This window comes from Meleagris gallopavo, chromosome 26 (assembly GCF_905368555.1).
Source record: "Meleagris gallopavo chromosome 26, MGAL_WU_HG_1.1, whole genome shotgun sequence".
Lineage (NCBI taxonomy): Eukaryota > Metazoa > Chordata > Aves > Galliformes > Phasianidae > Meleagris > Meleagris gallopavo.
Genome location: NC_139429.1, coordinates 6,289,197 through 6,303,576, shown reverse-complemented (window position 1 = coordinate 6,303,576; position 14,380 = coordinate 6,289,197). Strand labels below are relative to the sequence as shown.

Genomic DNA, 14,380 nt, shown 5'->3' with positions numbered 1-14,380 from the left:
GAGAGACATCCTGTGGCAAAAGAGCTGGAACTGCTATTCTTCAAAGCTTGCAGGATGTCTCTGAGTGCATCAGAAAAAGATCAGCCATCAAAACCTGGTGTGTAACTGTCCCCTGACAGCAACAAGAAAAGCATGACCTCCCGCATCTTCTCTTAAACTCACCATAGAGATCAGGTCCGTGGGAGGTGAAGACATTGTATAAAACAATGTTGAGAGGTGCAACTACCAGCTTCCCATAGTAATAGCTGTCCACAACTACCAGGGGCACCTGAAAGAAAGCATCTGTTATTTGCAGGATGCCAGAAACTTTTACCTGGATCACCCAACAGCTGTGAGTGATTTTGTTAACTGAACTTGCTCCTTCTTTTGTGAACCCAATTCACTCTATCTCTGCATTGTTACAGCGACTCACCAGAAACAGGATCAATGACACCACACACCAGTTTAAGAAGCTTTTCCACCTCTGCTTCAGTATTAATAAGTCAAAGGCAATAGGAAGCCTGAAACAGAGACCAAGCGCCAACTGGAGATTATCATTCCCAGACAGGCAAGAAACAGACAAAATGCCAAGTTCCTGGGTTCTCCCCTCCTTACCCAAGAGCTGCACTGAAAGGCCAGCCCAATAGTGCTCCAGCAGCTATGCCTAGCACTGCTATAGAGGTCTTGTCCATATACCAACCAGTCATGGCAATAACCGTGGTATACATGCAGAAACTGCTTGGGAGGAAAGCTGCAACACAAAAAAAAAAAAAAGGCTTAGCACAGCTTTCCCATGATACAAAACTACATGATACAAAATAAGGCCAATAACACTTCCTTCACTCCACTGGAGGTGGGATGCTATATTGCAAGTTCACATTTCAGAGAGGACTCTCTTCAAGGCCAGAAATACTCCTCAGTGGCACCCGGCAGTGGTTAGTTACCTGTTGACAGCACCTAAGACTGCAGTGGAACACCACTTGCAACACCTGCTTTACCTTCTATATTCTGCTAGACTGAGAAAGAAAATGGAAAGTATCTGCTCAAGCAGCAGCAGGAAATGTGACTTGACAGGGCACAGTCTCTGAAACAACTGGGTACAGACTGGTGAAAAGTGAGCGAAGCACAAGGAGACTGAGGACTTCCTACATTGTTCCTGCAGTGTCATTTCACCATTCACCACTCAAAAAATAAAAGACAAAAGGGGAAATAGTAGTACTCATAAGCTATGATATTTCCATTTTGGTTTCTGCATGCGCACAATAGAACAAGCCTTTCCTCAAAGCCTGTCTTCACACCTCACTCAATACTACAGCAGGTGCTTTATCAGCCTTACGGTAGCTGGCTTGGCAAATGGGTACAGCCAGCCAGAGGACAGGACACAAAGGCAGGTGACAGTGCCAAAGTACAAAAAGACAAAGCCCCTCTTTGGATGAAAAAGACAAAATCCTCCTTGGATTAGAACATGTTCAAGGAAGGCAGGCCGATACTCCCTTTAAATACCTTGGACCACTGCATACAGAATAACAGAAATTCTCTTAAAATGCCTTTAGTTTTTATGGATAAGATCATTGCTGGTGTCATTGCTATGTAAACTCACCTGCCGATGAACAAAACATCCCTGTGCTGAGTACTAAGAAAGCCAACATAAGACGACTCACATGTAGTCCAAATTTCTTGCACACAGCCCTAAGGAAGCAAAAGAGAATTTGAAACCACAAAGATAATCCCAGTACATGAAATAATAGTAGTAACGCATGCAAAGCCACAAACAATCCACAGAGCATCCCAAGAGCTTTAAGGTGAGTGACTCTCATTACTCAGACACTAAAAGCACTTTGAAGACTGCCTTGAAGACCGCTTTGTATTTAAGATCTTCCTAAGCTATACTAAGTGCAAAACTTGGCTTCTACCAGCGTAATTTCCACTCAAAAAGTTTCATGAAGAAACTGTATCATCATCATTCTAAGATTTGCACCAATCACAACTCTTCTCTGGGCAAAAAGGCCTCGCTCACATTCTTTAAATGAAACCATGGCCAACAGAAACATGGTGCAACACAATAGTTTGGAAGTCATAAATGAAAGAGCAGGAGGCAAAATAAAAAACTCAGCTCAGACAAGCTAACTCATAAGCTATGATATGTTCAGCAGCATTAAGTTACCTTGCAAATATGTATTTTGAAGTTTCACTGTGAAGTAATCCCATTTGTACATTTATACATCAGCTTCAGGGTGTACTTCCTCTGGCAGTAACAGTATGCTACCCACATTGCTCCAAAATATTCTCAACAGACATATTCTAATACTCACTTATAAAAGTAGAGTTCACAAACACAGCTCAGGAATGCCAGGAAGCATCGTAGGAAATAGAAGATAAGAACCTAGGAGATGTACTCAGATTCAGAACAAGGTTTGCAATGAAGCTTACGCGCCTACTGCTAACAAGTGAGTCCACACAGCACAGGTTCTAACAGGATGGAGCAACACCAACAGCAGTGAATGAACTTCTTTCTAGAGGTCCAGATCCTGCACCAAAGGATGGATACAGCTCTTGGCAGCAAAAGGCTTGCCCTCTAAGTCTAACATCCTTCACAACAAAGAAAGTAAACTGAAGGAAAGCCCACCGATCTGTTTTTTGCTGTTCTTACTATTGTTTTTTAAAACATTCCTGAATTATTTTTATTCTATCTTGCAAAATACTATAGTACTTATAGTTTACTAGAAAAAAAAAATATCAAAACAGTCACTAATAGCAGGAGTAGAAAACAAGCTTATAAGACAAAGGGATAAAGCGACAGCTCACAGGGGTCAGTGAGAACCCACAGCTACCAAGTAACTACAAAGTGGCAGGAAACACTTGCCCTCTTGGGACAATTCCTGGACCAATACTGAGCCTGGCAGAGCTTCTCTACAACTGCCTGCTCGCTCTTCCTTAGCTCTTCTCAAATTACCTCACAAACCTTTGCAAACCCTTACAGTGAGGTTAGCATTTGTAGACTTAGTGTTTATAAAAACACTAACTTGTTTCTTAATTCTGACAATAAACAAAGCAGCAGTGTACTACAAACTAAAGGTGTATTTATTAATCACAAAAGCAATTCTGATGCATCTGATTTACCTTGTTAGTCTGCAGAACTCTAGCGTGGAACAAGGCTGGTAGGGCATGAAGCCACAGGTACGCATAGGAGCGGATGGCATAGGCTGGAGAGTACTCCCATGTCTGAAACCCCTTCCCATAAATGAGGTAGTGTGTCTAAAATGGAAATTAACATGTATTTATGAAGTGTTTCACACCACAGACAGTTTGAATACACAATTTATCAAAAGGGTGGCAGAATGCCGACATTCGTGCAGGCCAGATCCAGGCTGGAAATATACCACCTGCAGTGCTGTGCCCAGGCCTGAGGCCCGCAGGACAGGAGGGATGCGGAGCTGCTGGAGCGGGTCCAGAGGAGGGCACGAGGATGCTCAGAGGGCTGGGGCACCTCTGATTGAAGACAGGCTGAGGGAGCTGGGCTTGTTCAGCTTGGAGAAGAGAAGGCTGTGGGGAGACCTCATTGTGGCCGGCCTGTACTTGGAGGGAGCTTACAAGCAGGAGGGGAGTGACTGTGTACAGAGCCTGATGGGGACAGGACAAGGGAATGGCTTTAAGCTAGAAGAGGGGAGATGTGGGTTAGCTGTGAGGAAGCAATCCTGTTGTCAGAGGGCGGTGAGGCGCTGGCACTGCTGCCCAGAGAGCTGTGGTGCCCCATCCCTGCAGGCACTCGAGGCCAGGTGGGATGGGGCCCTGGGCAGCCTGAGCTGGTGGGGGGCAGCCCTGCCCATGGCTGGGGGTGGCACTGGGTGGGCTCCGAGCTCCCCTCCAACCTGAGCCGTTCTGAGCGCTGCAAGAGCAGCAGCCACCCACCGGCTCCCAGTAGTTGAAGGTCTCATCGCAGTCAGAGATGTTGCTGAGAAGTGCAGCGCAGAACCTGGCCGAGATGAGACACTTGAAGGCCGTGGATCCTTCAGGGGCCCACACTTGCCCTGCCTTGCTCCCCGGCGGCCTGGTGCAGAGAACACACATACGCACACTGCACACACGCAGTAACACGAGCAAACCCGCCGGTGTGACGCCGGGCAAAGACTGACAGGGGCCCGCAAGCAGGAAGCCCCTTACAGCACACAAGGGGTCGAGAAGCCGCAGCATTTCCGAACATCTCCCCGAGGACGTCCCCCGTCTTGCGCACCGCCCTCCTCCCGTCGGACCGCCGGCTCCGGCCCGGTCCGTTCCCCGCTCCACCCGCAGCCCCTCGCCGCCTCCCGCCCGCCCAGCCGCCCCGCGCACACAGCGCGTCCCGCAGCCCCGCTCCCCCCGCACCGGCACCTACTCCGCCCGAGCCTCCTCCGAGCCCGCCGCCACCGGCCGCGAGCGGGCCGCCTCCCCTCCGCCCCCTCCTCCTCCTCCTCCTGCCCGCGGCCGCTGCCGGGCCCCTTTGGCTGCCATGCCGACTCCGGGCAGCGGCCCGCCCTCTCGCTTCCTCCAGCGGACGCGACGGGAGCGGAGCCGAAGCCGCGGCCGCCATGCGGGGTGTGGGCACGGCCGCGCTCCGCCTGCGTCGGCTGCCGGGGGCGGGAGCTGCTCCGCGGGTACGGCCGAACGACGGGGATCGGACGGGAACCGCGCCGTGCGGTGCGTGCCTGTAATGCAGCCCGGTGCTGCAGCTCTGCAGCGGGAGCTTCCACCGTAACTGTCTGTAGCACAGCGCTGTTGTATCGCAGAGTCATCTCAGAACGGCTCAGGTTGGAGAGGATCTCAAAGCCCAGCCAGTGCCACCCCCGGCCATGGGCAGGGCTGCCCCCCACCAGCTCAGGCTGCCCAGGGCCCCATCCCACCTGGCCTCGAGTGCCTGCAGGGATGGGGCACCACAGCTCTCTGGGCAGCAGTGCCAGCGCCTCACCGCCCTCTGACAACAGGATTGCTTCCTCACAGCTAACCCACATCTCCTCTTGTCGTTTAAAGCCATTCCCTTGTCCTGTCCCCATCAGGCTCTGTACACAGTCACTCCCCTCCTGCTTGTAAGCCCCTTCAAGTACTGGCAGGCTGCAATGAGGTCTCCCCACAGCCTTCTTTTCTCAAAGCTGAACAAATTCAACTCCGTCAGGCTGTCTTCACAGCAGAGGCAGGTTCTCAGTGCCCACTTTCTGAGCCCGTCCAGGTCCCTCTGGATGGCGTCCCTTCCTGCTCTTGTGTCCACTGCACCACTCAGCTCTGTGCCATCAGCAAACTGCTGAGGCTGCACTCCAGCCTATCTCTATCACTATCGATCACTCCATCCTATCATCTGTCACTCACAGAGATGCTGAAGAGCTCCGGTCCCAAGATGGACCCCTGGGGGACACCACTCATCACCGGCCTCCACCTGGACACGGAGCCATTGACAACAGCCCTCTGGCTGCGACCATCCAACCAATTCCTCATCCACCAAATGGTCCAGCCTTCAAATCCATCTCTCTCCAATTTGGAGACAAGGATGTGGTGCAGGACTGTGTCAAAGGCACAACTCCAGGTAGATGACCTCAGTTGCCCTTCCTTTGCCCACCGATGCCATCGCTCCACCACAGAAGGCCACCGGATGGGTCAGGCACGCTCTGCCCTTGGTGAAGCCATGCTGGCTGTCTTGGATCACCCCCTCACCTCAAGGTGACATCTCTTCCAGGAGGATCTGCTCCATGATCTTCCCCGACACAGAGGTAAGACTCCCCGGCCTGTAGTTCCCTGGGTCTTCCTTTCTCCCTTTCTTTTCTTAAAATAGTCACCGCAGACTTCACCTCTCAGACACAATTTTTCAGATATGATGGAGAGGAGCTTGGCAACCACATCAGCCAGTTCTTACAGAACCATGGGATCTCCTGGCCACACAAACTTGCACACATTCAGCCTCATGAAGTGTTCTCAGACTTGCTTGGGCTGATATCTCTTTTTATCTTTTATGATCAGCTTACCCTATCAAAGAAAGGCTCCACTTTAAGAAACAAGCTTTCATTACACACACACGCACACAGCATGGAGGTGTCCACGTTTTATTTTCCACATTTACAATGTAGGCAGATACTGAACTCCGCCTTTGTAAGAGGCACTGCGACACCACACGGCACTGTGAGATGCAGCCACGTTCTGCAGAGAGCAGCACCTCACAGCCCTACCGCAGGGCCACACGCAGCCGCTGAGAGATTTCCTCCCTGAAACGCAGCTGCATGGCTGCCACCTCCCTGCGGCCCAGTGCCCTGTCGCAGCTCTGGAAGGTGAGCCGGCAGCACAGGCTGTTCCGGCCCGTCCCTGGCTGCTGGAAGTCATCAAGTAAATGGATGGATGCCACCGCTTCATCTGATACTTCTCTAGCAATGGTGTGAAAAGCAACATCATCAAATTGTTCCCCATTGGGAAGCCAAAAGCTGACATCATGCACATAAGCAGGTGGGTAGAGAGAGAAGCTCCTGAAAATCCGTAGCTCTCCTGCAGGAAACTGTCGGAGGAAGCGTGCGTCTGATGTCCAGAGCATGCGCCAGTCATCTATGGCACAAATGAGCATGGCCACAAGGTCCAGATTCAGTGAAACAAACACAACAATCAAATCACTGTGTGCTGGTTCATATGGAGCAGTCCGTACTGCACCCACACAATAGCCCCTCTCCGAGGAGTCCCGAGTATCTGCCTCCATGCAGAGGAAGCACTGAATTTTACCAAGCTGAGATTCAAAAACAGCAAAGTCATTGAGCTCAGCTGTTCCCAAGCTCGTTGCTTCCTGCAGACTAATGCTCAACTTAAAATCAGAAATGGTCTGGTGAAGAGAATGTACGCTGGTTTTAATTCTGTCCACTACCATCTGTATACAGCTGTTCTCTGAACCTCGGTTAACTGCACATACAAAAACCATCTCATGAAAAACAGGCATACAGTAAGGAGAGATGTGGCACTTCCTGAAAACTGGGCCAGAAAAAATGTAAAGTGTTCCTGGGACAAAGGATGCACTTTTTATTATTGCCTGAGCATAAGGCAGAAGGGAAGGTCTAAGATAACACCACTTTGGAGTTTGACATCCCTCTGGTACATTCTTATCTGTGTCCCCATGAAAAGCAACATGGGAAAATAAAATTGTGTTTGCCTGGCCACTGGCCATTTCTTCAGCGCTTGGAGTCTCCTCTGGGCTTGGAAGGATCCAAAAAATGTTTGAGTGACAAGCAGCATTGAGGTGACCTTGGAGGAGCAGAGAAAGGCAGTAGTCAATGCTCTGCAGTGGGAAGGCTCGGCTGAGCGCTGTAGTGAGCTTCTCCTTTATTGTCCGTACTGGATGGTTTGAATTTCGCTCTAGGAAACCCCTGTGAAAAACAAAAATGCAAGTACAGACACAGCAGACAGATTTCCCTGCAAAGCCCTCCTGTCATCATTATTTGAGCATGGCAATGTACTCAAAGCAGTATCAGACATTAAGGTTGCTTCCACCAACTAGTCAAGTCGCCTACCAGGGGCACAGCAACCACTAACATGCTGTCAGGATGCTGGGCATGTCTCTAGGCTGCAACCTAGTGTTACCTGTGCTTTAGCCGGTGGAAAGGAATGGAACTTAACTGTCAGCATCACCAAGTTTCCAGTCATCACTGGCATTACCAAGCTATGGAAACCAGTCACTTTTGCCTAACCCTGCACAGTCTCCAAGGCATGCAGCAGGGCATATAAGAGATGAGCATCTTTACCCTAGCTAGCCTTAGTATTGCAGTAACAGCAGACACAAAGTCAGCTCCTCGTTTCTTCCAAGATACAGGCAAATAGATCAAAAGGTTTCATTATCTGTGTGAGCAAGCATACAGTAGCTTGGCCTCAACCATAGAGCTCCCTTTTTCTTCCATAGGCTTTTTCTAAGTAGGCCATAACCACAACCAACACAAAGCAGACTTCAAGAAGAAATGGGAAAGAAAATCCTGTACAGGGAAAAGGAGGGAATGTGAAGCAGTTCCATTTTATCAGAGAACCACATTGGTCATTCCCACTGAGAGTACACACGTGTTACTGCCAAAATGATACCAATTGTATAACTTACCTGTTAATTTTATCCACAAGTACTTGCGGTACTTGAAATGAAATTCTTTGTCCTTTCAGTTCTATCTCACAGATCAGTGGTTTGCAATACAGAAGTGGTGTGCTTCGAGTAAAAACGTGGTTTAAAGCACCCTCTATGCAGAATGATTTATCTTGACTCCTGGCAATACATAAAAGCACAGCAAAATCATTGACTCTGATGTGACATAAGGGAGGGGGACAAAGATAATTCACCTTAACACTAACATGACTCTTGCTGAATCCCTGATCTTGTTAGACAACAAAAACGCAACTAAGCATATTTTTATGGATAGATGGTCCAATACTGAAATAATCTGCACAAGTTGTGTGGTCTGCATTTTGCTCTGAGTGACATGTTCTACCTAGCTCTGCAGTTGAACTGCAATTAACTGATTGCTGGAGGTCCCTGCCAACATCAACCATGCTGTGACTGTGTCAATCAGACACAAATACCACAGTCCCCACATTGTCTTTAGGCTAAGATTGACTTTTACTCTGAAATGGACAATTTTGACCTTTAAAATTCTAAGATAATCTTATCTTTTCAAGAGTACTTTCTCAAGAAGCTTGTGTTTTCTTCTGGGCTATTCTGCTTATAGGCAAAGATGAACTGCAGCTGTATAATGGAAAATCAAATAGTTTCTCTCTCCAATAAACAATATACTAAAAGATCATATGAGTGTGTGACAGGCATGATGAAAGAACATGTATCTCCTCGGATTTGCCACACCGCAGGTACCTGTACCCCGTACATTCATAGCCATGGGCAGTCTCTGCTCGGAAGGGATGAACATCGCTCAGGATGAAGCCAGCTCCTGCTGCCACCGCCACCACCTGCCAGCTGTTGTGCCACTCTCTCCTGGGCTGATCAGCAGGCGTGCCACCCTGCCCCCTGCAGAGAGCCACGCGGACCTCTCCATCCTGTGTCAGCACTTCTGCACAGCTGGAAGGGAAGCGGGCAACAAGAGGCACTGTGTTAGCACAGCCAGAAATCATGTAACATCAGCAAGGAGCTCCAGCGGTGCTAGGAAGGTATGCTGCCCTGCAAGCTGTAGTGAGTGGGGGTCGGCCTCTGTTCCCATATAACGGAAACAAGATGAGAGGTGATAGTCTCAAGTTGTATCACAGGAAGCTCACGTTGGATATTAGGAAAAATTTCTTCTCTGGAAGAGTGGTCAGGTACTGGCACAGGCTGCCCAGGGGTATGGGGAGTCACTGTCCCTGCAGGTGTTAAGGAAATGTGGAGATGTGGTATTTAGGGCTAGAGATAGTGGGCAGCATTGGTGGTAGGTGCATGGTTGGACTGTATGATCTTAGGAGTCTTTTCCAACCTTCACAATTCTGTGATCTCAGCAGTCAGTGAGCACAGGACTAACTCTGCTTGACTCACCTATGGAAGAAGCCTGAGAGCAACTCTCTGTTCTTCACCACCCCAGCCTTCCTCCCACAGTGAGGGAAGTTGAAATAAATGCAGTCAAATTCTCTTTTTGCTGGTAAAAAATAGTCCTTCAGCTTGGTGCAGTCCACAGAAAACATAACTTCAGCTCCTTCAAAAGTAAACAAAAACCAAGACTCTCATTATGGAGTATTTAAAATAAGGCAGCAATTAAAGCTCTCCTTTCAGTATCCAAAGGAGGGCTGCAAGGAAGAAGGGTACAGACTTTATAGTGGAGGCTGTTGTGATAGGAGAAGGGGAAATGGCTTCAGACGACAAGAGGGGAGATTGAGAGTGGAGATGAGGCAGAAGGTTTGGCACTGAGGGCGGTGAGGCACTGGCACAGGTTGCCCAGAGAGGCGGTGGTGCCCCGTCCCTGCAGACAGCCCAGGTCAGGCTGTTGGGGCTGTGAGCACTGCTGGAGCTGTGGGTGTCCCTGTGCACTGCAGGGAGCGGCACCAGGCGGCCTTTGAGGATGTATTCCAACCCAAACCATTCTAGGATTGGCGCACTTTAGAGCCCATCCGTGTCTTTGCCACCCACGTGTCAGGGAAGCGGGCGAGCCCACGCTCCCTTTGCTCCGCCGCAGAGCTCTTCTAACGGTTCCTTCAGCGCTGCTCCTCCTGCGGGACACTGAACCCATCGCCAGCCCCCCCCCCGAGCGGCACACGAGACCCGCGACGCCCCGCAGCGCTGCGCCCACCCACCCTTCTCCCTCAGCCGCCGGATGCTCTCCGCGGCCCGGCCCCGCGCCGCCGCCTCTTCCTCTCTCTCGTAGCAGGTTGCCACCACGCGGGTCCCGGCGGTCTCGCAGAGCGCGGCGGCGAACGAGAAGTTGCCCTCGCCCAGCAGCAAAACGCGGCGCTCCGCCATCGCTCGGCTCCCCGATCCGCGCTTCCGCCCGGTGACGCCGCCCTCTGTGCGCCCCGAGCGGCTCGGGAGGCGGCGGGGGCGGCGCGGGGCTCAGCCGGGAAAGGCGGTGCTGGTCCGGGCGTCAGCGCCCTTGGCCTGGGTGAATGAATTGCTGTGTTTGTAAGGTGGCTGAGTTACCCCGTGGTTACATATGAAGCTGAGAAATTCAGTATCCTTCTTTAAGAAAATAAATGCTTACTGTACCACCCAAAAAGTTTTGTCACATCTAGAATGAATGCGGTCCTCTGATGCCATTGGCTCAGAGGTGGTGAATGGCTCAGTGTCCAGACGGAGACGGGTGGCAAGTGGTGCCCCTCAGGAGTCAGTGCTGGGGCTGGTGCTCACTGGGTGACACTGACAGTGGGATCAAGTGCACCCTCAGCAGTTTGCAGATATACCCCAAGCTGTGTGCTGCAGCTGACACTTCTGAGGGTCAGGATTCCATCCAGAGAGACCCAGACAGGCTGAGCTCTGGGCCCTGGGGAACCTGAGGAGGTTCAACAAAGCCAAGTGCAAGGTCTGCACCTGGGTCATGGCAGCACCCACTGTCAGTACAAGCTGGGGGACGTAAGGATTGAGCACAGCCCTGCCAGAAGGGACCGGGGCTACTGGTGGGTGGCAGCTGGACATGAGCCAGCAGTGTGCCCTGGCAGCACAGAAAGCCAAGCGGACCCTGGGCTGCAGCCAGAGCAGCGCGGGCAGCAGGCAGGGAGGTGCTCCTGCCCCTCTGCTGTGCGCTGTGACACCTCACCTGGAGCACTGCGTCCACAGGTGGAGTCCTCAGGGCAGGAGAGACGTGGAGCTGTTGGAGCGCTGTGTCCAGAGGAGGGACACAGAAATGGTGGCAGGGATGGAAGCCCTCCCTGCGAGGACAGGCTGAGAGCTGGGGCTGAGCAGCGTGGAGAAGAGAAGGCAGGAGAAGGAGAGCTGAGAGCGGCCTGTCAGCATCTAAAGGGGCTGTGAGAAGGGAGGGGACGGACTCCATAGTGGGGTCTGCGATAGGAGAAGGGGAAATGGCTTCAGACGACAAGAGGGGAGATTGAGAGTGGAGATGAGGCAGAAGGTTTGGCACTGAGGGCGGTGAGGCACTGGCACAGGTTGCCCAGAGAGGCGGTGGTGCCCCGTCCCTGCAGACAGCCCAGGTCAGGCTGTTGGGGCTGTGAGCACTGCTGGAGCTGTGGGTGTCCCTGTGCACTGCAGGGGAATTGGACTAGATGACATTTAAGAGTCCCTATCAACTCAAACAATTCTAGGATTGTATGCTTCCATCATAGCCAGAAAGGTGAGGTCCTTGCCTGGTTACCCGGGAAGTGAAGGTGTGACATTCCGTGCTGTTAGGAGTGGTTTAAGTCTGGGCTGCTCACTGCTGGGCTCTGTTCCCAGATCAGATCCAGACCATGTACAACTTCCTCAGTGGCTCCTTGAAGCATGCCACTGGCCATGGGGAGGTGTGGACAGAAACCTCCAAGTTCTCCCAGTTTGGCTGGAGGTGCACCACCAATGAGAACGATTACTCACACAAAGTACTTATGGGGAACTGGAATGAAGAGCGCTACGACATCCAGAACATTGCACAACCCAAACCACTTCCTTCCCAAGTATGTGCTGGGCCTTTCATGGACGTAGCAAATCTCAGCCGAGATATTTCTTGGTCACTGAATTTGTCACATATGCAGGGCATTATCCATTCTATCAGCTTTGAATCTCATAGAGGTGAGCCTGCCATGAATAGCTTCCCTTCTGCTGGCTTGCTCCCGGTCTTTTCTAATGGATTTTAAAAATGCAAAGCCAATTCCTTTCCTCTGCTGAGCACCTGCAACAGTTCCACTGCAGGGCAGAAGCTGTGAGAAATGCTTCTTCATTTAATCTCAGCCTTGCTCTTAGTAGGTGGCTCCAGTCAAACTGTGGTGCCTTTGCTGTTCAGTGTTTTGCCCTGAGATGGTGAATGCAGAGAAGTCACCCAAGCTTTGTGATCTTACCTCAGACTGACTTTAAAGTAGGGGTGTGATTGCAGGTACTTTGTTCCTCCTGTAAGGTACAGAATGCTGAAGTTTTTAGTTTATATTTGGCAGTGTTAAATGTGAGTTTTTCTTTCCAGTATGCTCGCTGCTTTGAAACGACGTATTCTTCGGATTACAACAAGGACAAGGATCAGAGAACAAGAAGTATGTGAGCAGAATTGAAACAAAATGTTTGTTCTGTAGCAAGGTTAAAGAAGGTCTTCTGGATGACATTTTGCCCAGAGATGACAGACTGATGTTTCTCTCTGCTGAGCTGTGTTCGTGCACCATCACAGAACAGGTCTTTCGAGTCTCTCAGGGAGTGGCACTCCCATTTCATGTGTTCTTGCCTAGCTGCCCTCATCACACTTATTCCTGAGAAGTCTACACTGAAAAGTCCCATTTCTTGTTTCTGAGTTTGAGCCTTTGTGGAAGAAATGAAGCTGCGGCTGTCGGTCGGCGCTCGGCTGAACGTGAGCCAGCAGTGTGCCCAGGTGGCCAAGAAGGCCGACGGCATCCTGGCTGTGCCAGCAGCAGCGCAGCCAGCGGGAGCTGGGCTTTTCTTCTCTGAGTGGTCAGGCACTGGCACAGGATGCCCTGGGAGGTGGTGGAGTCATTGCCCCTGGAGGTGATCAAGGAAAGGGTCGATATAGTACTGAGGGACATGATTTAGTGGGGAAATATTGGTAGTAGGTTGGACTAGATGATCTTGGAGGCCTTTTCTAACCTTAATGATTCTGTGATTCTAACAAATCCCTGCTCTGTAGAAAAAATTTCCCCCCCATTTACACTTTTTGGATATCTTATTACTATTTTAGACATTCTTGCTCAAGTTAGCTTTGTTTCTCCTTTCAGGATTTGAACAAGAACCTCATTGGTTTCCGGGCCACCAGCCTGAGTTGGAACCTCCTTTGTTCAAATCAACTGCCCAGTCCTGCTACACAATCGACTACAGGCCTCCACACAGCAACTGCTCATGTCCAGCACGTAGAGAAGGAACAAAAAAGATGCAGACAAAGCAACAGAGATGAAGGGAATCTGCAGACTGTGCCTTCAGGATAACAGGAGCCCCATCTGCTAGCCATGCTGTAAAGATCTCCTTCAAACCAAAACAACCTGTCCTGCATTAGAGCCAAATATAGCATCTTGTGAAATATGTTGCTCCTGCTTTCTCAGCTGTATTGTTTGTAATTAACCCATGAGTTTCTGTCATGCTGCACTTTGTCACTGAAGCTTAACTAACACCTTACCTGGTAGAACTTTTTAAACTAGAGCTTGGCATTCAGGTGGGATCTGGTGTATTTGACAGTGATCCCACATCACTGAGTTCTCATTGTATTCCTTTCCGTTAAAGCCATGGAAGAAGTTTGCCCACTGAGTTCACTTGAGATTTTGACTGATCTCTTATAATTTTTGTCTTAGCAGGTATAAGAGACATAGAAAATGGGTCATAGAATCATAGAATCATTAAGATTAGAAAAGACCTTTTCAGATCACCCAGTCCAACCGTCCACCAGCACTGCCCACTGAGTCCCTCAGAGCCACATCTACCCCTTCCTTAAACACCTCCAGATGCGGTGACTCCACCCCCTTCCTGGACAGCCCGTTCCAATACCTCATCAGTCATAGCTGTGTACTACAACCTGTGCAATTTTTTCCTGGGGGGGGGAGGGGTCAGGAATTATAGAAATTCTGTTCCAGTAATACAGACTTTCCTTTCTGCTCATATCTCTTTGAAGAGAGGTGCTAAGCAGATTCTGACACATGAGGAGGACTTAGTATTGTTTCGTACCATACAACAGTGTTAGCATAAATCAGATGAATACTGTAGACTTCAGATGCTATTTATTGTTTGAAGGGCACAGACAACATAGTTTCAGAGTGATGTGGTTTGCACCATTAGAGCAGGACATTTTTCTCCTCTCTGGATGTATCTGTGTTTACTGCAGCTATG

General features: G+C 50.2%; 2 protein-coding genes across 5 annotated transcripts in view; one reads left to right on the top strand and one right to left on the bottom strand.

Annotated features, from left to right (window-relative positions):
- The window catches only part of LOC100550107 (ALG9 alpha-1,2-mannosyltransferase), a 28,480-nt gene extending 18,012 nt beyond the window's left edge, over window positions 1-10,468 (bottom strand). Inside the window, exons 1-11 of one of the 3 annotated variants that reach the window (XM_085209528.1) lie at window positions 10,222-10,444; window positions 9,470-9,626; window positions 8,819-9,022; window positions 8,060-8,218; window positions 3,889-4,027; window positions 3,100-3,234; window positions 2,292-2,362; window positions 1,580-1,668; window positions 595-730; window positions 413-500; window positions 163-268 (exon numbers count right to left, since the gene is read on the bottom strand). In XM_085209528.1, coding sequence (XP_085065654.1) covers window positions 163-268; window positions 413-500; window positions 595-730; window positions 1,580-1,668; window positions 2,292-2,362; window positions 3,100-3,234; window positions 3,889-4,027; window positions 8,060-8,218; window positions 8,819-9,022; window positions 9,470-9,626; window positions 10,222-10,387 — 1,450 coding nt within the window. In that variant the 5' untranslated portion in view covers window positions 10,388-10,444. Of the gene's footprint in view, window positions 1-162; window positions 269-412; window positions 501-594; window positions 731-1,579; window positions 1,669-2,291; window positions 2,363-3,099; window positions 3,235-3,888; window positions 4,028-4,351; window positions 4,552-6,030; window positions 7,341-8,059; window positions 8,219-8,818; window positions 9,023-9,469; window positions 9,627-10,221 lie in introns of those variants that run through there. The other 2 variants (XM_085209527.1, XM_085209526.1) reach the window with 2 other exon arrangements.
- Window positions 10,469-11,818: 1,350 nt separating this feature from the next.
- CFAP68 (cilia and flagella associated protein 68) lies at window positions 11,819-13,580 on the top strand. Of its 2 annotated transcripts, XM_010723821.3 has the most exons (3): window positions 11,819-12,024; window positions 12,525-12,591; window positions 13,282-13,580. In XM_010723821.3, exons 1-3 carry the CDS (start codon window positions 11,824-11,826, stop codon window positions 13,455-13,457), a joined length of 444 nt encoding a protein of 147 aa, XP_010722123.1. In that variant the 5' UTR covers window positions 11,819-11,823; the 3' UTR covers window positions 13,458-13,580. The 2 variants fall into 2 exon arrangements, 1 of the variants encoding a protein (XP_010722123.1); XR_014879772.1 differs by lacking the exons at window positions 11,819-12,024; window positions 12,525-12,591 and adding an exon at window positions 12,771-13,054 and having other exon boundaries at window positions 13,282-13,424.
- Window positions 13,581-14,380: the final 800 nt, after the last annotated feature.

Coding starts and splice junctions, on each gene's coding strand:
- CFAP68 (XM_010723821.3), top strand. CDS start 11,824: ATGTACAACTTCCTCAGTGGCTCCTTGAAGCATGCCACTGGCCATGGG. Junction 12,025..12,524: donor CCAAACCACTTCCTTCCCAA/GTATGTGCTGGG, acceptor TTTTCTTTCCAG/TATGCTCGCTGCTTTGAAAC. Junction 12,592..13,281: donor CAAGGATCAGAGAACAAGAA/GTATGTGAGCAG, acceptor TTCTCCTTTCAG/GATTTGAACAAGAACCTCAT.